Source organism: Callorhinchus milii, unplaced genomic scaffold (assembly GCF_018977255.1).
Source record: "Callorhinchus milii isolate IMCB2004 unplaced genomic scaffold, IMCB_Cmil_1.0 Scaffold20, whole genome shotgun sequence".
NCBI lineage: Eukaryota > Metazoa > Chordata > Chondrichthyes > Chimaeriformes > Callorhinchidae > Callorhinchus > Callorhinchus milii.
The window spans coordinates 7,351,542-7,376,286 of record NW_024704761.1 but is presented as its reverse complement, the minus strand read 5'-3'; the positions used below and the strand labels follow the sequence as shown (position 1 = coordinate 7,376,286).

General features: G+C 43.1%; 1 protein-coding gene across 2 annotated transcripts; it reads left to right on the top strand.

Moving 5' to 3' along the window:
- The first annotated feature begins 185 nt into the window (after positions 1-185).
- On the top strand, positions 186-24,505 carry dus1l (dihydrouridine synthase 1-like (S. cerevisiae)). Of its 2 annotated transcripts, none has more exons than XM_007888546.2 (14): positions 186-230; positions 6,078-6,324; positions 7,179-7,287; positions 9,324-9,374; positions 9,761-9,873; positions 10,879-10,961; positions 11,635-11,738; positions 12,660-12,804; positions 13,351-13,447; positions 14,619-14,707; positions 18,233-18,396; positions 18,746-18,783; positions 20,755-20,830; positions 21,567-24,505. In XM_007888546.2, the coding sequence occupies exons 2-14, from the start codon at positions 6,088-6,090 to the stop codon at positions 21,671-21,673; spliced, it is 1,413 nt and encodes a 470-aa protein (XP_007886737.1). In that variant the 5' UTR covers positions 186-230; positions 6,078-6,087; the 3' UTR covers positions 21,674-24,505. The 2 variants fall into 2 exon arrangements, with proteins under 2 accessions (XP_007886737.1, XP_042198430.1); XM_042342496.1 differs by lacking the exon at positions 186-230 and adding an exon at positions 3,896-4,004.
- Positions 24,506-24,745: the final 240 nt, after the last annotated feature.

The following is a 24,745-nucleotide window of genomic DNA, read 5'->3' as shown; positions in this document are numbered from 1 at the left end:
CAGAGGGAATTGGTCTCAGGCTGGTGACCAACCAACACAGGACTGACAGTGGGTGAAGGGCATTTGTTGCGCGGTGTCATTCCCTGCGCGGCCGCGGGTGGCGCTGTGTGTGTGAGAGGGGGCGGGGTCGGAACGTGCCGGCGGCGCCTTGGTTTCCGCGCGGAGCTGAGAGACGGACGGACCGTCCCCGGGCGGAAGGTTTTCGGGGGCGGACGGACTGCGAGAGGCTGGTGAGTAAGAATCACATGGAGGGGAGAGAGGGGGGGAGAGGGGGATACACTCGGAGAGGGGGAGATACACACAGAGAGGGGGGGGGAGGGGGGGATACACACAGAGAGGGGGGAGAGGGGGTAATACACACAGAGAGGGGGGGAGAGGGGGTAATACACACAGAGAGGGGGGGAGAGGGGGTAATACACACAGAGAGGGGGGAGAGGGGGTAATACACACAGAGAGGGGGGGAGAGGGGGTAATACACACAGAGAGGGGGGGAGAGAGGGGGGGATACACACAGAGAGGGGGGGAGAGAGGGGGGATACACACAGAGAGGGGGGGAGAGGGGGTAATACACACAGAGAGGGGGGGATACACACAGAGAGGGGGGGAGAGGGGGATACACACAGAGAGGGGAGATACACACAGAGAGGGGGGAGAGAGAGGGGGATACACACAGAGAGGGGGGGAGAGGGGGGATACACACAGAGAGGGGGGGAGAGGGGGGATACACACAGAGAGGGGGGGAGAGGGGGATACACACAGAGAGGGGGGAGAGAGGGGGGATACACACAGAGAGGGGGGGAGAGGGGGGATACACACAGAGAGGGGGGAGAGAGGGGGGATACACACAGAGAGGGGGGAGAGGGGGGATACACACAGAGGGGGGGAGATACACACAGAGAGGGGGGGAGAGAGGGGGATACACACAGAGAGGGGGGGGAGAGGGGGGGATACACACAGAGAGGGGGGGAGAGGGGGGGAGATACACACAGAGAGGGGGGAGAGGGGGGAGATACACACAGAGAGGGGGGAGAGAGGGGGGATACACACAGAGAGGGGGGGGAGAGGGGGGGATACACACAGAGAGGGGGGGGAGAGGGGGGGATACACACAGAGAGGGGGGAGAGGGGGATACACACAGAGAGGGGGGAGAGGGGGGATACACACAGAGAGGGGGGAGAGGGGGGATACACACAGAGAGGGGGGGAGAGGGGGGGATACACAGAGAGGGGGGGGGAAGAGAGGGGGGGGGGGATACACACAGAGAGGGGGGGAGAGGGGGATACACACAGAGAGGGGGGGAGAGGGGGGGATACACACAGAGAGGGGGGGAGAGGGGGATACACACAGAGAGGGGGGAGAGGGGGGATACACACAGAGAGGGGGGGAGAGGGGGATACACACAGAGAGGGGGGAGAGAGGGGGGATACACACAGAGAGGGGGGAGAGGGGGGATACACACAGAGAGGGGGAGAGGGGGGATACACACAGAGAGGGGGGGGGATACACACAGAGAGGGGAGAGGGGGGGATACACACAGAGAGGGGGGGAGAGGGGGATACACACAGAGAGGGGGAGAGGGGGATACACAGAGAGGGGGGAGAGAAGGGGGGATACACACAGAGAGAGGGGGGAGAGAGGGGGATACACACAGAGAGGGGGGGAGAGAGGGGGGATACACACAGAGAGGGGGGGAGAGGGGGGATACACACAGAGAGGGGGGGGGAGAGGGGGGGGATACACACAGAGAGGGGGGGGGGAGAGGGGGGGATACACACAGAGAGGGGGGGGGAGAGGGGGGGATACACACAGAGAGGGGGGGAGAGGGGGGATACACACAGAGAGGGGGGGAGAGAGGGGGGATACACACAGAGAGGGGGAGAGGGGGGGATACACACAGAGAGGGGGGGAGAGGGGGGATACACACAGAGAGGGGGGGGGAGGGGGATACACACAGAGAGGGGGGGAGAGGGGCGGATACACAGAGAGGGGGGGGAGAGAGGGGGGGATACACACAGAGAGGGGGGAGAGGGGGATACACACAGAGAGGGGGAGAGGGGGGGATACACACAGAGAGGGGGGGAGAGAGGGGGATACACACAGAGAGGGGGGAGAGAGGGGGATACACACAGAGAGGGGGGAGAGGGGGGGATACACACAGAGAGGGGGGGGGAGAGGGGGGATACACACAGAGAGGGGGGGGGAGAGGGGATACACACAGAGAGGGGGGGAGAGGGGCGGATACACAGAGAGGGGGGAGAGAGGGGGGATACACACAGAGAGGGGGAGAGGGGGGGGGATACATAGAGAGGGGGGAGAGAGGGGGGATACACACAGAGAGGGGGGGATACACACAGAGAGAGGGGGGAGATACACACAGAGAGGAGAGGAGAGAGGGGGGATACACACAGAGAGGGGGGGATACACACAGAGAGGGGGGGAGAGAGGGGGGATACACACAGAGAGGGGGGAGAGAGGGGGGGATACACACAGAGGGGGGGGAGATACACACAGAGAGGGGAGGAGAGAGGGGGGATACACACAGAGAGGGGGGGAGAGAGGGGGGGATACACACAGAGAGGGGGGGATACACACAGAGAGGGGGGGGGATACACACAGAGAGAGGGGGGAGATACACACAGAGAGGGGGAGAGAGGGGGTATACACACAGAGAAGGGGGGGAGAGGGGGGGATACACACAGAGAGGGGGGAGAGAGGGGGTAATACACACAGAGAAGGGGGGAGAGAGGAGGGGGATACACACAGAGAGGGGGGGAGAGAGGAGGGGGATACACACAGAGAGGGGGGGATACACACAGAGAGGAGGGAGAGAGGGGGGGATACACACAGAGAGGAGGGAGAGAGGGGGGGATACACACAGAGAAGGGGGGGAGGGGGGGGATACACACAGAGAGGGGGGGGATACACACAGAGAGGGGGGGATACACACAGAGAGGGGGGAGAGAGGGGAAATACACACAGAGAGGGGGCGAATACACACATAGGGGGCAGATGTTGGAAATACATACAGAGAGGGGGGGAGAGGGGTGGAATACACACAGAGAAGGGGGGGAGAAGGGGGAAAGAGAGAGGGGGGGAAATAGAGAGAGAGAGGGAAGGGGGAAATAGAGAGAGAGTGGGGAGAAGGGGGAAATAGAGAGAGTGGGGGAAGGGGGAAATAGAGAGAGAGAGGGGGGGGGAAATAGAGAGAGAGTGGGGAGAAGGGGGAAATAGAGAGAGTGGGGAGAAGGGGAAATAGAGAGAGAGTGGGGAGAAGGGGAAATAGAGAGAGAGGGTGGAAAGGGGAAAGAGAGAGGGGGGGGAGAAGGGGGAAGAAAGAGGGGAGAAATAAAGAGGGAAGTAAAAGGAATGGAGAGAGAGAGAGAGAGAGAGGAAGGGGGGAAATAGAGAAGGGGGGGAAGGGAGATGAGAGGGAAAGATTAAGGGAATTATAGAGGAGAGAAAGGGGGGTTACAGAGGAGAGAGGGTAAGGGATGGAGGAAAGAGAAAGAGGAGGACAAGGAGGTAGAGAGAAAGGTGGGGGGAAAGGGAAAGAGGTGTGTGTGGGGGGGTAAAGATGGATAGATATATTAAAGAGAGAGAAAGAAGGTGAAAGCAAAGAACGAGTGGGAAAGGATAGAGGCGAGGGGAAAGGAGACGAAAAGAGAAGGGAGAGATAGAAAGAGGGAGGAGAGGGAGGAAAAGAGAAGGGAGAGATGGAAAGAGGAAGGAGAGGGAGGAAAAGAGAAGGGAGAGATGGAAAGAGGAAGGAGAGGGAGGAAAAGAGAAGGGAGAGATAGAAAGAGGGAGGAGAGGGAGGAAAAGAGAAGGGAGAGATGGAAAGAGGAAGGAGAGGGAGGAAAAGAGAAGGGAGAGATGGAAAGAGGAAGGAGAGGGAGGAAAAGAGAAGGGAGAGATAGAAAGAGGGAGGAAAGTCCTGCTGGTGGTTGAGTTAAATGGAATGTGCTGAGAGCAGAATAATCAAGTTTCATTTTGGTGGAGAAAACGTACTTTAAAGCTTTATATTAAAACAAATAAAAGCCCCAAAGAACCAAAAAAAACACGTTCAACGGAGTTGGACAAAGTGTTGGGGTTTTTTGGGGTCATGAATCTCACTCCCTTTTAACAAGGGCGTGCCCTTGATATCTCTGCCCTGTTCTGTTTTGTGTGTGGGGGTCATGTTATCTTTTAGGGGCTTTGCTTGTGTCACACACAACACAACGTGTCCCCAGGGACTTGCTGATGTTGTACATTTTATCGTTGCTGTGGGAGGGGAAGAGGGGGAGGAAAGAGGAGATGAAAACATGTGGGTTTCTCTGCCTTCCCACAGCAATGCATCAGATCAATAACAGTTACTTGGGCATTGTAGGCACATCTTGTCACTCCGTTTGCACCATCCAACCTCCCACTGCAATCTGCTGTAAAGATGTGTAATTCTTTGTACACCCTTCCACCTCCCACTCAGAATTTTTCTTTAATCTAAATGTCCTTTCTGTGTAGAACCCCGAAACGCAAGCCTCTGGTAATTTGGGGATTATTGACTAAAGTGGTTCACAATTATGCAAGTAAACAAATTAGCTGCTCACCCACTTAATTGCCACACGCAGTCATTTTAAGATTTCATTTTGAAAAATGTTTGTCACCTAACCAGCAGAATAGTATAGTGTTTTAAACTAGTGGCAGATGTTGGAATAGAAACTAACCTGCAATTGACATGCCACGTTTCGCCCACAAAATATACAGTTAATTCGCTTTACAGTATATTCTGTGAAGTGCTTTGAGTCTCATCCAGGGACCCTTTGCATTGACTCCTCCCTCCTTTCAGCCGCCTATTATTTTATTTTCAATCCATCCTTATTTCAGGATGTGATATGAACAAAAATGAACAAAAATAACTAAAGAGGTTTAGTTTAATTTCATGCATTTAACTTGAGCACAAAGCCCAGAACTGCTCAAAGAGCCGCAGAACCAGTTTGACTTCATTATAGCTTATGTCAATCATGGAGGGTTTGGCTCTCCCAGTACTTAGTAGCAAGTGGAAGGATTGGAAGAAAAGTTACTCCCTAGAGACATCTCAAGAGCTATCATTCTCTTTTTACTGGGGACACCTTAGATTTATGGTTACCATTCCTGTTCTTAGTTTATAATAATATAATTATTCTAATAATAATAATCCTTACATTTGCTATAGCGCCTTATCACGTCTTCAAGACTTCTCAAAGTGAATTGACTGTATATTTTGTGGGTGAAACGCGGCGTAGTTTGATTCTATTGATTCAAACTCGGTGCTTAGATCTATCTTACTGATAACATTCCTACACGAAGTTTAAGGTTCATTCATTGAAAATTATTATTTAAAATAAAGTTGAATCTCAGTACAAGAGAATCAAGCTGGATAACTCGGTTTATCTTTCCTTAAGCCTTATCTGATCACCTCCAAGACACGATATGAAACAATGGAGTTCTCTTTTTGATTTTAAACTTAATTAGTGAATGGGAATCCCATCTGGAATATTCCATTGATTCAACTGGGTAACGTATGTTATTTCAGTGTATTAATTCAGTTACTTAGTGAACCTGTTACTAATGAAAGGCTTTGAGACGTTTCAACATTTATAGGCACCTTGTTTAAAATGCAAGGACTAATAATGTAAGGATCATTAAAGACATTTTGTTTTCCTGATAAATACCTGGATTTGTTTTGGTGAAGGTCAATTGGGTAAAAAAAAAACTATTTTTTCTCCTGAATTTGATCTTAAAACAACTTTTTCAGACGATTATCTTTTTCATACATTCGGGAATGCTCAGAAGGAGGTCATTCAGCCCATCTTGTCTGCACTGACTGTCAGAGCAAGGTGTTCATTCAATCCCTCTCCCCTGTGTTATCTCTCTACGCCTTCAAGCTTCTTATCTTTCATATTAATGTCCTTCATATACATAGTTGTGAATTCAGATGTATCCGTGCACTTGGCTGAACTGTTTAAAATCTGGGATAGTACTTTCTAGCTGTGTGTTTTGTCGTCGTCTGCCGATACTGTAATTAAACAAAATTAAGATGTGTATTTGTTGTGTCTCCGCAGACTCGCCACCATGCCTAAATATGAGGGGTTTGATTTCTGGAAAATTACACTGAAAGGCGCTCGTTACATAGTTGCTCCGATGGTGGATCAGAGTGAGCTCGCGTGGCGGTTACTCAGCCGGCGTCATGGCGCCCAACTTTGCTACACGCCCATGCTTCATGCCCAGGTCTTTGTTCGGGATGCAAACTACAGAAAGGAGAACCTGTATCATGAAGTGAATGCAGAGGATCGACCGCTTGTCGTTCAGGTGTGGAACCCAGCGCAGCAGCAATAATAATAATAATCCTTGCGTTTGCTACAGCGCCTCATCACATCTTCGAGACGTCTCAAAGCGCCTCACAGAGTATACTCTCCAGTGAATTGACTACATTTTGGGGGCGAAACCCATCAGCCAATTGCACACAACCTGTCTATCTGTATTGCCTGTCTGCAGAAATTTACTGCTCCAGTCATCTGTGGCTGAATGCTGAACTTTGTAAATAGGTATATGTCCTGAGCGGTTTGATTTTCCCCAAACCAAATGGTTGTCTCCGATTTCCTTGGCCTCATCGCTATAATATTATTGAGTAAGAGTCTCTGCTCAGTGTAGTGATTGCACTGTGACACAAGTAGTTTGTCAAAGCAGTTTGATTTCATTGTGTGAACCATAAATTAATTGTTTGAATGAAGGTAAGTTTTTCCTCTCCACCACCCCATCCACTTGTCTGATTTTCGATACAGCCATAAACCATCCCATCCAAGAAGATAAGTGTCTTTGCCTTATCTTAGGCCTCCATAAAGTGCACTGTTTGTATGTAAAGGTGTTTTTAGCAAGATGTGGTTGCTCTGCTTTTTCCACTCAGCACCTCCTCAAAGTGACATGGCTCAAATCGAGAATATGTCTAATTCTGTGCAGAAGCTATAATTGCTTTCAGCCTCACAGAAATACCCGTAACACACTGCCATAAAGTCCTGTTCCTTCATGGAGCCGATCATGAAATGGACGCTAGGAATCAAGTCGCAAGATTGCTTGATATTTACTATTTACTATGTTTTGGTTGGAATGCATTTTTATGACTAGCCTTAATTTTGCTGCAATGCTGACTTTTATTTTTCTTCCAGTTCTGTGCAAATAACCCAGAGGTATTTGTCCAGGCCTCTCTCCTGGCTCAGGATTACTGTGATGCCATTGATCTGAACTTGGGCTGCCCGCAGATGATTGCAAAACGAGGTGCCAGCATTTTCTACATCCCGTTTTCTTGACCTACTAAAGTACTTGGACTGATGCAGTCACACACACACACACAATGCATGCATGCATACATACAACACACATACACACACACACACACATACATACATACATACATGATGGAAAATAATCCAGAGGGTGGCTAGAGGAGCTGCTTTATTGGCTAAAAAGAAAACCAAAGTGACTTGAGAAGTTACAACGTAACCTCTTGCAAAAGGTGTAGAGAGTGGGTTGGGACGAGAGAAACGTGGGTGTAACAAAAGAAAGCGCGAAATGCCAGTTCACAGGAAATCAGTTTGCGAGATTCCATTTTTTTTTATTTAGACACCAGTTGACCTATTTGAATCAGGACTGCAGGAGATGAAACTTAAATATAGATTGGGATAGAATGCTATCAGGAAGACATCAGCTTAGCATTATGTTCCGAGTCTATTTAGGAGGGAACCAGGGCGTTCCTTTCAAATAAAGTCAATGGTGCATAAATAAGGAGAGGAGAAGAGTCACCACTCCAGGCCAGTAGCAGAATGATTGTGTAATCGCATTAATTCACAACAACTGTTGCAATAACGCTACGCCTTTTTATAAATAACGAGTCAACCACAGAGAGAAGATAAATTTCATAATGTCACCCTTGGCAGAAGTGACTCTGTGATTCTGAATGCAAAATATGAAATGCATTCTTTATTTTCAACTGACATTTTGTATATATTTTGTAAAAAAAAATCAGTCTCCCTGCCAACTTTTTCTCCTCTCTCGCTGCTGGATACCTGTTGCTCTACAGTTATCCTGGGAATGGTGCACAAAGACGGTGCATCTACCACAACAACAATAACTTACATTTATATAGCTCCCCTCACGCAGAGCGCTTGACAGTGGCGGAGCACAATGCTGAGCCGGGGGNAGGTGACAGTAGGCACGGTCGAATCGGAAGGTCTTCAGGCGAGACCTGAAGATGGGGAAGGAAGGGGCAAGGTGGAAGGATAGGGGAAGAACATTGTTAAGGTTCTAACGGAAGACATAGCACATACGGAAGGAAGTTAGTGAGCGTAGAGCTGGAGATCGAGTGAGAATTTTGTGAGTGTTAGCAGTTGATCCCAAACATTATATGATGCTCCAGGCAACGGCAAACAACTAGTACAAGGATGTTCAGACCTTTTACAGTTTGAGTCTTGAGTCTTAAGTGAATAATAATAATAATCCTTGCATTTTATCATGTCTTTGAGACATCTCGAAGAGCTTCACAGAATATATTGTAAAGTGAATTGACTATACATTTGTGGGCGAAACGTGGCAGTCAATTGCGCACAGCAGTATCCCGCAAACAGCCGTGGACTGAGTGACCAAATTATTTTTTAAGGAATTATTACCCCCGGAAAAGCGATCCGCCAATCGACAAACAACCGGGTTCCTACTTACTGCTAGGTAAACAGAGGCACGTGGAGTAAGGAAACTTCCCTAACATTTTGCCTTATCAGGAATCGAACCCAGGTCCTCTCGCTTGCCAGACAAGTGCTCTAACCACTGAGGTACAGGACTCCACAGAGGATGTTCGGACCTCTTCCAGTGTGAGCCTTAAGAGAATCCGTCACCCGGGCACATTTACAGTATAACCGTTGACATTTCCCGTAATGTTCATGATTTGATAAAGCATATTTACCCAACGTTAAACGCTAAAGTCAAAAACATTTAAAATCACTGCTCACCAGGTTTCCTGGGATTACGTCTCCACCCAATGTTCAACAGCAGTATTGTAGAACGCACAGTTTCTAATCTTATCAGACCAGGAAGTGAAGTCGAAGGTTCCAGACACTTAAAATAAATCATACTCAGCTGGACACAGCAAGGTTGTACACGTGTAGACAAAACGTGGAATCTGAGTTAGAAGAGCAAAGAATTATGCCTCGTTCTTTGAACTAACGCTTCATTTTTAATATGAAGATATTGCCTGCCTTTTGATGCGAAGTCTGTGCTGGTAATCTTACCGCGACCTCTTTATGTGTTTGCTCCTCGCACAGGGCACTATGGAGCGTTTCTGCAGGAAGAATGGGACCTCCTGCTCAAAATGAGTGAGTTGTTGGAGCAGATATTTTCATGATGCCTTAGCCGTTCTCGGGCCAGAATTAAGGTCTTGCTGAGATTGTTTCATTGCTTATGTCATGCAAGCCAAGAAATCCTGCTAACGGATACTTCATAGTGACTTGTAGATCATCACAAGTGCGAGGTTGAAGCGATGGGAGCAATCCCTGATGCAAGTGATTGAGTCACTAATTGATGTGAAAGTTAAACCTCTCGTGACCTTTCACAATGTTTCTCCTGCGCAGAGGTGTTTCATCATAGATTGGTCTTAACAAGGATCTCAAGGGAGCGCTGAAGATTGTGGACATTAAGAGGAAAAATGATGTTTGAATGTTTGACTCACTCACCTTTCTTTTTTTCTGGGGGTTGACTGTAGTCTCTGAGGCACACGAAAAGATTTCTGTTCCCATAACATGCAAAATCCGGGTTTTTCCCGAAATCAACAAAACTGTGAAATATGCAAAGATGCTGGAGAAAGCGGGCTGTCAGGTAAAGAGACTTTGCATTCTATTCTGCCTGTGCGTTCTGTCTGATCACTTATTTTTATCCCAAGTGTCGTGAAGGTTTAATTGTGTGTAAATATTGAGTTTTCGGTTTGTTGCGCAACCTGTATTCAACACCAACATTGATGAACATCTGGGAGATGTTTGATTTCTAATGTTAATTGGACTGACAGAGAATCAGAGAACTGTATTTCCAGAGTGAGGCACTCCCCAACACTCCAGAGAGCAGACACTCTTTCATGCTTACTGACAGAGCTGCCTCAGGGTGGTGTGTTGAGGGACAGAGGGATTCAAGTTTGAATAAAACTGAAATATTTTAGTTTTCATTTTTTTTGTTTTTTTTGCAGGTTTATTTCCCTTTATTTTGCTCCCAACTCTTTCTCTTTCTGCCTCCGCTCTCGTCTCCAGAAGCATTTCTGCCTGTCGGACTTCTGAATGAGCTTTAGTCTAATGCTTCTCAGTTCGACCCTCCACAATCGCCCATTTTATCTAGAATTCCGCAGCCCGTGTGCTCTCCTCCTCCAGGCTGCATGAGTCCACCCTCGCCGCGCTCCATTGACTTCCAATTTCCCAGCAGGTTCAATGTCCTTGTCCAAACTTTCAAATGCCTCCACTCCGCTACCCCATCTTACCTCTCTGATCTGCAGTTTCATGCTCACTCCCTACTAGTTGCCTGGCTTTGAGATACTTTGCTTCTGTTCTCTGGAACTCTTTTCTCATATCCCTTCTCCTTGCCTCTCTCTCGCTTTGCTCTCTGCTCTAAAAGCTTACGTCTATCGACTGCGTCTTTGTGCCCCTCCCTTTTACCTCGCCCACATCTTTCATCCTGTTCGGTTTCCCAATCCATCTCCGCCTTCACAGAAAGGCAGCAAATTTGAACATTTGCTTAGAAGTTAGTTGAAACCCTTAGAAGTTGATATATTCCTTTGATGCATTAAGTGGGTAACATTTTAAAATGTATGACGAAGAGAAAACATTTGATGTGTTTCAGCTGCTAACTGTTCACGGCCGCACTAAGGAACAAAAGGGGCCGCTGACAGGGGTAGCAAACTGGGAGCACATTAAAGCAGTGAGGTAAGCAAGCAATGCTCCTGGACACAAAAGCAAAGTAAGCAGCTGATGCAATGATGGTTTAAAAGTTTAATGAGTGACTCCCATAGTCCTTTCTCTCGAGGGAAGCATGTGGGTCGGAGTGGATAGATTCCTGTCTTATCTGGTGATCCTCAGATGTCTGGGTCTATAAGATTATAAAGCCTATGTTCCTCGAAAGTTATTATTACCTGGACAAACCGTATTTGCCTTAGGCTGTGTTTGCTTCTCTCAAGGAAATGCAAATAAGAGGAGCAATAATTTCAATCGATGCAAATTTATTGTTGTTGGACTTGAGCTGTATTTCTGTTAAACTATAAAAAGGCGTAGCATTATTGCAACAGTCGTTGTGACTGAATGACAACTGTTTGTGTCAGAAGCCATCATTTAATACTTTAATGTTCCATTGGACGTCACGTGGACCAGAGGCTTCAGAGACAAAGCTGTCAGTTCAAGATCTAGTCATCTTTCTTATCCTTGCACACTTCCCTTTTCTCCATATCATTCACTCTATATTGCTCTTCCAGCTAATAAATTACCACTGACAAAATGTAGTGGGGGGGGGGGGGAGGAGAGCACAAATTACAATAATTTTTTTTTAAGTTGTACTTTGTTTTAATAAGTTTCCCTGAAAAATGAACTCGGTTATTCAATGCAGGAAATCCGTGAACATTCCCGTGTTTGCGAATGGTAACATTCAGTACCTGAGCGATGTGGAGCGATGCTTTCAGGAAACCGATGTGCAGGGGGTCATGAGTGCTGGTAGGTATTGAGAGCAGAGTGTTTGTTTGCAGCTCATAGTTACTTTTGCACTATTTCATTGAAACATTGATACATAGGTGCTCTTTTCTAAAATTAAATCTAAAGAGCAGTGGGTATTCCGCTAACTGGAGGCCAGAGTCTGTGAGCGCTGGGTCTAGAGGTTCAGTGTCACTGGCTTCACAATTATTTTCATTGAGAATGGGAGAGGAGTGGAATCATATTTAATATGATGAATATCCAATGTACCACTCGATTGATCCGAATACGTTGAAGCACTAAATACGTTGTACCACAGTACCAACACATGGGGGCAGTCTTTAATCATTAGACTGACCCAAATATTTTAATAGCCTCGGAAAGGCATTATAACATGTTATCAGTTCTCTTCCTTTACAATTTTTTTAAAATAAGAAGTCTTTTACAAAGGGCAGTATATATATATATATTAAAAAAGCTATTTGGGGCAGGAATATAAAATCGATTATGGCTGAGTACGTTATAGCTGTGCGCAAACCCATAACAAGAAATGGGAGGAAAAGTTAACCTGATTACAGAGTTGTTGCTGCTGCAATTTGTCTCCATTTCTGTTGTTCAGTCTTAGTTCTAAAGCCCTATATAGCATCATGTATTAATTCTGAACCTGCTTTGGTACCAATACAAGGAGTTATTTTCTTTAGTTTGATTTATTACATTCTCTTTATTAACTATATAAAATATAATTTCATTTGAATTACTCTGCAATAAGTATTTAACATACACAGTCAATCCACTTTACATTATATCCTGTGAAGCGCTTTGAGGTGTCTCAACGACATATGGCACTATTAGCAAATGCAAGGATTACTGTTATAATTATATTAAAGGAAAGCTGACTATCATATTTTTAAGGCCTCAGAACAATTTTCTCTCTTTTATTGCCAGAGGGTAATCTTCACAACCCTGCTCTCTTTGAGGGTAAAAAGCCACCTGTGTGGGAGATAACGGAAGAGTATTTGGAAATTGTTAAACAACACCGATGTCCACTTTCATTTGTCAGAGCCCATCTCTTCAAACTCTGGCACCATACGTGAGTCAATGAGCTTGTTTTCTTCTGTAGTGGTTTATTTGACGCTGTCTTTGTGATGAATTGTTTTGAAGTAGAAAACAGCCAAAGCATTATTGTAGTAATTGCCTTGCTCTCTCCTACATCTCTGACCTGCTGACCCCCTCTCAACCTGTCCGCTCCCTCTGCTCAGCAGGCTCTGGCCTGCTCCAGGTTTCCAGTCCGACCTGCCCTACCATTTGTGGCCGGGCTTTCAGCTTCTCTGCCCCCATTCTTTGGAACTCCATCCTATAATCCCTTTGCCTCCTTTTTGACCGTGCCTTCAGCCGCCCTCCCTCTGCCCTCCCTCATCCCAACCCTGCTTCCCCACGCTCGGGTCCTGATCCCTGACTGTTCAGCGCCTTGGGACATCCTCCTGATGTGAAAGGCGCTTTACAAATGTAATTTTGTTGTTGTAGTAGTATGTGGGTAACTAGTCTCACAACCACTCCAGATGTCTAATTTCTCCTTCCCCTGCCCCACCATCACTCACTGCATTGCTCTGGTCCATGTCCTTTTGGACTTTTACAGGCTGCAGATTCATCATGAGCTGAGAGAGGAATTAGCAAAGGTGAAGAGTCTGGAGGCCATCGCAGAAGTCAACAAACGGCTAAAACGAAAGTGTCAGGTATGAAGTCGAATGATAACTTTGACTTGTGCTTTGTTTAGCGTAAATTTGTATTTTTTAGCTGATTGTTGAAGGTGCCATCCTTTGAGTAAGACCCAAGATTGCCCAAGGCCCTGGCTGCTGGTGTCAGGTGGATGATGAAGGTCCTGTGGAATTCTGGTGTCCAGGAGTTGTGACACCCTCCTCCAAAATCACTAAAAAAAAATAATAATTGGTCATTTATCTCATCACTGTCTATAGGATGATGCCAACAGCCCTGGCTTTAAGTCAGGTTAGTCTTGTCAGTTGAGCACTGGATTTAGGCTCTGGGTTTGTGTTTTGGTGGGTCCACTTAGCTTTATCTTCGCTCTTTCAAGGATGTTCAAATGAGTCTCGTCTCTTAATATCCTCCTTGTTGGGAAGGTAAGTGATATTGATTGGCAGATCGCTTTTCCCGGGGTAATCCATCATTTTTTGTAAAAATAATAATAATTTGATCACTAAAACCGTGACTGTGTGTGGGACGCTGCTAATCACAATTGGCTGCCGCATTTCACCCACAAAATATATAGTCAATTCATTTTACAGTATATTCAGTGAAGCGCTTTGAGAAGTCTTGAAGACGTGATAAGACGCTATATCAAATGCAAGGATTATTATTTTTATTATTATGTCTCCCTGGGACTGATCACTCGAGAGGCAAAGCCAGGTCTGTTCCAATCCAAAACAGTGGAGAGGCATTCAGTTCTGGAAGCCTTAATGGGAGCGTGTTCCGAGCTGGGCAAGTGCCATGCTTGACATTTACCATTTTATTCACACAAAATAAATCCAAACCACAAAAGTGAAAGTAGGTTTATGTATATATAAGGTGGTGTTTTCTGGTACTGACTGGCAAATGGGAAAATCTCCACATAAACCATTTCTACAGTTTACCAGCTCTGAGGGGGAACATAACCTTACAATTTTTTTGTTAAAAGGGGGCAGAATCCCTGCGAGTGATTTTTACCCACGAGGGATTTTCTTATATGAACTTCACCTGAAGAATGAGAAGACCCTAACAACAGCAAAGCTATCTAGGAGTAACTGACTTGCTTGATAGTTAGAGAGCTTATAGAATTTTTGATTGTAACTTTATTGTTTGGTACAGATGCATGTCCATCGTGCTTCTAATCATTGCTCCTCATTCCTACAGGAAGCAATATCTAATTGGAAGAAAGAAGAGGACAGAGAAAATAGTTTGCCTTTCCCTCACTGGATCTGTCAGCCGTATGTACGCCCAGGGTAAGGGAGCTGATTCATTGTGTGTTTAGAATATTATACTGGATCTCTAGGTCGAAGAGACCTTCTTGGTGAGCACTATACCAACACTTTGCTATTAGGGGCCCCAAGAATACCGGAAGCTTGATTTAAGACACTTAATGTTGATTATCATAGAATCATAATTGATATAGAGTTGAGGTTATTGGTAACAATCTGTGGAAAAGATAGTATCCTCACAGCATATTGTTGTCTAGCTAAGACTAACTTACCCATCAGGGCATTGACTCGCATAGTTAAGGATATTGTCTACATCTATAAATCTGCCTTGGATTATTGTGTAGCTATACCAGGGGTGCCTATTCCAAGCCAGTTCAGCCCCAGCAAAACCCTTATTTTCTCCCTTCAAGAAAATATTTATTTTAGACAAAGTACTAATTTTGTCAACCTCAAAAGGGGTGAATTGCTGAGCAATCTTGTTAGGATGCCAGTGTTCACTCACTCATCTGCCCTAAGGAAGAAGCTAACCGTGGACGATAGAATGAGGCAGAGGCATGTGGAGTGTGGGAGGGAGAAAATCTGGTGAAAACCTTCTAAATTGTAATTAATTCAATTGTAGAAGGGTAGATTTGTATGGGACAATCTGTATGTGTTGGGGAGGGTCTGCTTCAGGTGAGAATTGTCTGGAAGGGAATTAGTGCAGTTTTATTTTTTGCTAAACAACAACTAGCCCTTATGTAGCACCCTCCAGGTAATGTCTCCATGCGCTTAATCTAAAATCCATAGGAGGTGCAGAAAACAGACTGGATAAATTAAGGTTGGCTTATGCGAGACGATGTGATTGTGTATCTAACAGGTTTTCTATTTGTACAGTGATTAAAGGATCCTTCAGCAGAGTCAGCATCAGCATTTGGTCATAATTAGTTTTGGTCTTGTTAATTGATGTGGAAGCAAACAGAGCAGGAAGGGTTTTATTGCGGTACATCTAAAAACGCTGATCAGAACAATGCAGTAAACACTGTCTGACTGCGTGATTAACACATTTCCGATTCTCATCCAGCTCAGTGATAGCCAGCATAACACGATAAATAACTGAAATCTGTCTTACAGTCTCTCTCTTATGGGGAAGGAAATAGCTGTTCTCTTTTCCACTACAACTTAAAAAGCGACACAAATTCAATAAGGAAACATAGAAACAGGATTAGGCTATTCAGCCCCTTGAGCCCGAACCGCCATTTTATGAAATCATGGCTGATCTGTACCTCAAGTTAAATTACCCACCCTTGCCCAATATCCCTTAAAACCCTGACCTAACAAATATCTATCTACCTCCGTCTTGAAAATAACCAGTTTCACCAGTTCTGGATCATCATCATCAATCTTTACATTTTGTGCTTATAATCTTAGATGAGGTGCACACAGTTCAACTTTGCATTTGAACTCTCATTACCAATAGCATCTGGGAAGCAAAACTATAAATGCTGTCTGGCCAGAAGCAGCTGTCCTTGTTTTCCTGGCTGTGGAATGTTTGGCCCTTCCTATTAGTGTTTTCTGTTTGGGGTTCACAAGCAGCAGGTGATGCTGGCAAAGAACATTGGTTTTCTCTTTCTATCCCAGGAGATTTCCAAGAGATAGGAGTTTGAATGCCTCCGAGACAATAGAGAGAAATGTGGGGGAAAAAAACTTTTTGGTGGATGTGTTACAGAACTCCATTTGCCTTCACCCAGCAATATTGGTTGCCTTCCTTGTGCTAACTCATTTTTGATGATCAGTAATCCAGTTTGTTAAATATAGCCTGGAGAGTGAGTGCAAAGCTTGTATTTTTTTTTGAATGGCAGGTGCTTCCATTTCTTGTGACCACTGCATTTGGTATGAACAACAACTTGGACTTTCAAAGCACCCTTCACGTCAGATTGAGTGCTTCACAGTGACAGGGCTGGATTCCAAGTGAAGGAAAAGCCTTCATTTGCTGTGAAGGCTGCATTTTGTCCAGTAAAATATATGGTGTACTTTACAGTTTTCAATTTTAATCTATTAACCAGACCATAACACTCATAGAGCTCATATCCATTTGTTCATCACTTGGTGGAAAAGGACACTAAACTTCAGATTGTATCTTAAAATGCTTAAGGCAGCACACTAGTGCCTAGAATGTCAGCCTTTAATTATTTAAAGTCATTCTATCTCTGTCTCTTTGTTTGCTTGAACAAACTATTAATCGTGGCTCTCACAGTCACTATTGAGACCTCTAAATTGCTGATGGGAAGAGTCCACTTTGTCAGTGGGATAAGGTACCTTATTTGAAAAAAAAGGTTTTACACAGAGTGTATTTGTGTTAGTCAATATCTTGAACGCACTTCTGCAGGTTTAGGAGTGTGATTAAAGAATGCTGCTGAGTTGGAAACTTTGTTAGTGTTCCAGATCATAAAATATTGATCCTAAAATGCATAGCATCAGACTTTCATTTATGTATACTCGAATCACATTCAGCAGAATAAGGTCACTCTTTCCTAACGGACATTGTTATTTGGGATAAAAAAANTCTAAGCTAAGAAATCACTTGCCCTCATTTTTTAACAAATGCCTGTTTTAAAGGGGAGAAACTATTAATTTAAGAAATTAAAATGTACTAGTATCTTTCTTAATTGCTCAAGTCAATATGTGTCTGGTGAATGGAATATTACCTTGGCCTTTATATTGATCCTGTTCCTGGCTATTCTTTTTGTATTTCCTATTTTGGTTTGTCATTCCAATAACTATTCAAGCCTCTACTTTTGATGGACTATGAAGGTTGCAATTAGTTCACCAAGGCCTAAGACATTTTTCATTTGATTGTTTTGCAAAACTGAGAGAAAGGGATTACATACACCTTTCTCTCCATTAACCTATTCTTTATAAATGAGAAAGGCCACTCTGATTGTAAACACAGGAAAAGTGGTGCTGATCATGGCATTGTTTATCACTTATCCAACATGAAAAGCAAAGTAAATTACTTTGAAACATCTGTTTGTTCGAACAAATCTATAGCTTTCACAGCTACAGCTTTTGATCTCAATGAATATAAAACAGGAAGAGCAATAATCAGTAAATCTATGTATTGATTTCACATACAAGGACCTTAAGTAGAGTGAATAGTCCAACTATATTCAAATTCTTGGTTTTAAAATAACTTAAATTGCAATAGTACCAGGCTTTATTAATGAATCTAGTAAGGAAAGCATTGTTTAGTAGATTTGAGATCATAACTGTGTCAAGACAATAACAAATTACATTTAAACAGCTCTTTTCACATCGGGAGGATGTCCCAAGGTGCTGGACAGTCAGGGAATTGGACCCGAGCTGGGGGTTGGAATCGGGGTGGGTGGAGGACAGGGAGGGTAGGCGCAGTTGAAGAGGAGGGTCTTGAGATGGGCCTTGAAGGAGGCTAAGGGAGGAAGCGAGGCAAAGGGACTCTAGACTGGAGTTCCGAAGGGTGGGGACAGAGAGGCTGAAGAAGTATTATGCTAACCTGGATTTAAATAATGATATCCTTGCTGTCCCACATGATAGACCCAAGGAAGTTACTTCAGAGAATGGAGACCAGCAAACAGACCGGAAAACATGTGGGAAAAGGGCTCTGGAAGAGGAGGAGGGAAATTCTGAATTCCTTTCGAAGAATAAACAAAAAAAGAAAGCCCGAAATCCAAAGAAAAACTTTGATACCTCAGTAAAACGTAAGTTTTTTTTGGTAGCTTGGAATTGCTGTAACCTGGAAAAGGAGGACAACTGACTGGAAAGGGGAAAGCAGCTGATGATTAGGTTCACAGTGGGTGATCACACTGTCCTTTAGTCTATGAAACCTGGATTCAGATCAAACCCAGAACGAGGTGATGTCAATCTTCTCTGGCCGTGCTGTTAAATATAGACTGGAGTTAGCTTAGGCTGCAGTTAAGAGTGCTGCGTGCACTTCTGGGCACTCCATTACCGAAAGTTACTTTCAAATGATGTGAATTTGTACACTTTAACATGCTCTGCCTGAACAACACTCTTTTCTCATTAATTCAATACGTCTTTTCTTTTCAGCTAAATATGTAAAATGTGAACAGTGCGGAAACCCAAAGGTAAGATTTAATCTATATTGCAAGAATGTACAGTCAGGGATTTAGAGCATGGGACATTTGCTGGCTAGGTTTTAAATATTGTTGTACTCATCTCCGCATTCAGCTGTTGTCAGCTATCCTGTCTAGTCTGTTGCTTTTATGATCCTGTTCATCTTAGTGCAACACTTAAATCTATATCTGCGTGTGATTCATTTGCCAAAACCAGAATACTGCATCAAATCATCCTAAAAAATAAACGCTCCTCCAAATGCCGAGAATTACAGCCCTTGTAGTCTCCAAAGCTTTAAATTTTTATTTAAATAAAAGCACACTAATAATTATAATCCTTTCATTTGATATAGCGCCTTATCACGTCTTCGAGATGTCTCAAAGCGCTTCCAGAATATACTGTAAAGTGAAATAACTACTACTCAGGAGTTGCATATTGCGGTTGTATTCTCGTGATGTCCATAGCTCCTATCATAGATAAATAAATAAGTTGCATTCTGCAACTAATCTGAACTCAGTTTGGAAAACGATTTTTCTTTTTGAATTCTGAATAGCAGAGATATTTCTCTTCTTAAAATTACAAAATTGGGATCAGATCAGAAAATGAACCAGGTGGAATTGAGGAATATATTACTGACTGAATTTTTTGATTTGCAAATTGCATTCAGGTCAAGGGGAATCATTTCTGCAGCAAAGCCATTTTTCTAAAATGAAGCAATAACCTTTCGCTGGAAGGTCCCATTGTATTCCTGACACTAATGAGGCTGTGTAAAACCCAGCACTCCCTCAGAACAATGGAAAGGAGTAAACAAGTTAATAGAGAAAGCTGTCATGGATGGCCTCATACAATTTATGCAAAAACTGAATGCTAAATCTTCTGTCAATGCCTCCCTTCATACCCATTGTCATCTTAATAAGTAAACGTTTAAATCTTGTGGTAGATCATGCTACTCACGTATACACGTAGGTCTCTTTCTATCTCTCTTCTAAAAGTTCCTTTCTAGTTTGCCTTTGCTTCACCTAATCCAAGCTTGTTGCAGTTTTCTCTTCCAGTCCCTCGACAAAGCCATCTCTCGATCATTCTATGAATTCTCCTTCCCACTACTTTTCCTTCCTAATGACTCAGTTGCTCAGTACTCCCTGGAAGTGGACTTTTTTTGGATCCATTTTCTCCTCCAGTTCTAATCTTGGCAAAAAATCAATGTCTGTTCTCCATCACACATTTATTTCCTTCTCCACATCAGCGACTTCTTTCCACCAACTTTATCCACTATTTGGTGACGATCACATTGTCCAGTCATTGCCTTCTTTCAGACCGCAACCACTCTGCACATGACCTTCAATCCTCTTACAATGCAATCACTGAATCATTCAAAACATATGCCTTTCAAAGAGAATCTGTCAAAATATTTCACCCACAAAATATACAGTAAATTCTGTGAAGCGCTTTGAGACATCTTGAAGACGTGATAAGACCCTATATCGAATGCAAGGGTTATTATGTAATTAAAAGGGCAAATGTAAAGTTTCTTTATCTTACCATTCAGTGAGTCAATCCTGTATGTCCTGAGTCCCATTAGTTTATTAACCACTCGATGCCCAAAATACTGTGCCAAATGGCCACACCACACACGAGCCTTGAAACTGATTGTCGATGTCCACTCAAGTCTACGTTGACAGCAAGAATCACAATAACTGTCAAGCGCTGGAACTCAGGGGATGCTGAGGCCAATTGGAGAATCTCTGCTGTCACCCCGTTGGAGATCAGCTCATTTGTGCGGATCAGGGAGCACCATTAGACTTTCTGGGTCTTTGTGGCTGTTTCACACCAGACAGTAGTTTAACTGAACAGAGGTCATCGAGGGGCAGTCTTAATTAGATATTTAATTTCATAGGGCGTTTTGAAAATGTTAAGTCACAGCATTAAAGTTATAAATCTTTGTATTTTAATTATATTCTTTACCTTTAATCCTATTTCAATAGGGAACAAAGTGCATCTTCAATCTTTGTAGGGGATGCTGTAAGAAAAAAGCTTTCAAAGAGTTGGCCGACTGTGCAGGTGAGTAGGCTTCCAAAGCTACCTATCCCTGCTGCTGCTTTATCTTGAAGAATTGATTGAAAATGTCTGATGAATCCAGAGATCTAGTTACTTAATGCATTTAAATTGTATATTAAATTGTATTGAATTAATTTATCCCTTCCACTCTAAAGGATTTGAATAGAAGTTACCGTTAGAGGTATTAAATTAACAGCATGGTGACAAGGTTCATTATTGTACAAAAAAACACGTTTTTCAAAATAGCATTCAACCTTCTACATGTTAATTTAATACTTGGCCTTTCCCTTGTAGACTTACCTTTGAATAAGTTGCACAATTGTAACTTTCTGGAAACGTGTTTGTAAATGTTTTACCGTCTGTTTTTAAACATTCCACATGGATAACCTTTCTGGGTCTCGAGCAAACAATTTCAAGCAGGTTGGGCTTTTTTACTTACAGTAGAAATCCAATTATAACATGGGTTCACTTATTGCTTACAATAACTTACTCAAAGAAAGCGCACACAAATGGTGCCGACTGTATTTCTGCACGCTTGCACAGCGAATACTGAAGCATTGAACAGTGACCATTCCCCGTTATAACATTGGTTGGGGTTTCATGGACCTCAACTACTACGTTATAGATGGACTCTACTCTAATACGGTACTATAAAAATGGAGCCTGTATTGTGCAAATCATAGTTGCGTCTCAACACATCAAACATCAGATTGTAAAAAACTCTTTTTTTTGCTTCCAGGACATGGATTACTCTTCAGAACTAAACACGAGAAGAGATTGGAATGGAAATTAATTGAGGATGGAATACTAGAGAATGGAGACAAGATTGAATCACATTTGGACTAGAGAAAGAAATCTATCTACTCCTACTTCCTGGAAAGATGAGCTTGTTTAGATCTAAGCCTGAAAGTTTCTAAAACCAGGTTTCAGTCTGGTCTGATGCGCATTCTCAAAACATATAAACATACACAAGGCTTGAGCGAGGGCAACCCGAGTTGACTGGCAAAATATTAATGTTCGAGTTTTTCCGATGAACATCCCAGTCACCTAGTAACAAACATTAGTCGCAATCACAACCCAATTCCCAATAATCTAGTTTGGACATCCTGGGGCTGTTCCTGTTGCCAATTGTCTGTTTGACAATGGAAGTCGACACTTCTGCATATGAAGCCACCGATTGTGCCCACCTGTTTTAAGTCTGAATGCATGTTAAGAACACAAACATACAACTCAAATCAATCTTTGCAGAATAGATGGATAAAATTGAAACGTGACTCATTTACATGCTAGAAATGCTCCCAGTGCTGGTTATAAAAAGATCAATTTCCCCATGTCCCAGTGCCTAGCACATTTTTTGGGCAATTTTTAATGCTCTGAAAAGCTTTGTGTCCTCCCAAGAAGAAAACAAAATTCAGTAGATTGTACTGCTCTGCTAAACACGTGTGACCATTGAAGTAAGTTGATAAGACTGCATAATTCATAACTACTAAAACAAATAGAAAAAGGTCTGCATGGTACAGCAAGGAGCTAAACCATGACATATGTGTTGCATTATTTTTTGTGGTGCTTATGAAAGTGAATTAAACCCTATTGCATTAACCACATCTGCATCAGCGAGCAAACTAACTTTCCCCAGAAAAGCCATATTAGAACCAGAATCTCAAAGAATCATCCTTCACTGTGATTCCCCTGCACTCAAGTGTCTGGTAGCTTTCATTGACCATCTTTAATCCTTTGAGAACCTGATGTCCAGTAACAGACAATGTGGTAGATTTGGCATTGAGATTGATGGGTAGATTGTCAGCTTCACAGAGCGGTTTCTGCAATAACGGGTCACATAGGAGTTGTCCACTTTTGATACATCTTCTCTGGATTAAGCGATTTCTTTACGTGAAGCATTGATTCACTTAAAAATTCTCTCTGGTTAATAATAGTTGTTTTTGATATAGCGCTTTATCACATCTTCGAGACATCGTAAACCACTTCAGAATATATTATAAAGTGAATTTACTGTATATTTTATAGGCAAAACGTGGCAGCCGGTTGCGCACAGCAGTGTCCCACAAACAGTCGTGAATTGAGTGACCAATTTGGGGGGATTATTACCCTTGGAAAAGCGATCTGCCAATTGACTAACAACCGGGTTCCTACTTACTGCTAGGTAAACAGAGGAGCAAAAAACGATGTAAAATGAGAATAGAATTTTCTAAAAAAAAATATTGAGTTCACTTAAGTTCAATTGAATATAGTTTTGAATTGCAAATAAAGCTGAATGGTCCTTCCTGGAGTTAATCTCTTACAGTTGCAATTCAGATAATGGTCAAAATTTCTCCAGGACCAACAGACATTCAATCTTTCTATTTGTGTTCTGTCACATTAGCATCATGTGAATAAAATATACACAAAGTGATTGGAATTCAATGACCAGATATAGTTTCTTAGCAGTAAAATTTGTGAAAGCTGCCATCTGGAAGCTATGAAACAAAAAATGGCTAGTTCTGTAGTGAGAGCTTTTACTTCAATCAAAATAAGCTGTTAGGGGGGAGGGAATACATATTATGGTGTGTGCTGTTTGCTTTTTTTTAAACACTTATAGGACGTAGCATGTGATAGAGTGGATATCTAATCTGTGCCACTACAATTAAGGCATAAATGTTCAAGTTATTTTATAAGATGTGGCAGGTGAGTTCCTTAGTGGATCAGCTTCCTTTCATCTGATGAAAAATTTAACAAATGTCCTTATTAACAAAGTACAGTGTTAATTGTTCTGGATTTGCAGTAATTTGCTTATCTGCAAAAAAAACGTTCCCCAAACATAACGGCTATTTTTTAGCTGCCGTTGTCCTAGGAATTAAGCTTCAAGATAATCTTATTTTATTGGAAGGAAATTGACAATCAATTTACCTATTAGAATTTTGCTATTGGCATATTCTAAAGTTCTTTTCCCCAATCATATTTTTTCTTCCTTACTCTCCTGCAGGCATCTAAACGCTTAAGAAGGCAGTTGACAGGCTTGCAGTAAGAACTCTTTAACTGACTTTCACCTCTGTAACCAAGGGCACTGAGGCCAAAGCTTAATTGTTAATATTACATTTATTGGGACGTTTAGGAATGAATAAATTAATGAATAAATAGGATTGGCTATATAGGATAAAAATTGGTTTAGTCATTGGGAAAATTGATGCACAAATGGCTTGAAAGTTTTTCTTTTAACTTTTTTTTTAAAAAATCAAGTTGGCTCGGAATTGGAGAGGCCAGCAGCAGATTTGCAGAAGACAAAATAATGATCATGTAGTTTAGTTTTTTCTGGTTAGCTTACTGTGTTGGGAGCCCGAGAGCTTACAATGATTTCTTTGTGGCCATAACAATAATGACAAACAGTTCTAGAACTATAAATGCGGGTGTGTATAATATGTATAGGTTACACAATTTACATTGGCTCTTTGGTAATTTATTCTTTTGAGTTTGACACTAGTCTCATATTGAGTGCTAGGACTTGGTGGCAGGATGAGGAGCTTGTTTAGATCCAACGCTGGCATTTTCTAAACCCAGGATTTAGAAGAATATTTTACTGTGCCAAGCTTAAGGAAGCATTTTACTGGAATGTCAGTATATCTATAATTTTTTGGGACTGTTAATATTTTCCTTGGAAATATTTAATAAAAACAATTTATAATATTTTGTGCATGGTTATTTCTTGTTCTGAAAACCTTCACCTCTACTTCTAGCCGTCTGTAGCAATAGAAATTCTTATTAGTTAAACGCAATACGGCAGCCAGTGTTGTGATGTGGCAGAAGCTGTTTTTTGTTTTCTCCCTTTGCAGTTCTCCTCGTGGTTCCATGGCTTCAGCGAACTTTCTCAAAAATCAAATGAATAAGTTTACTCACATTCTTGGCAACCCCCTACCTCTCCGATGT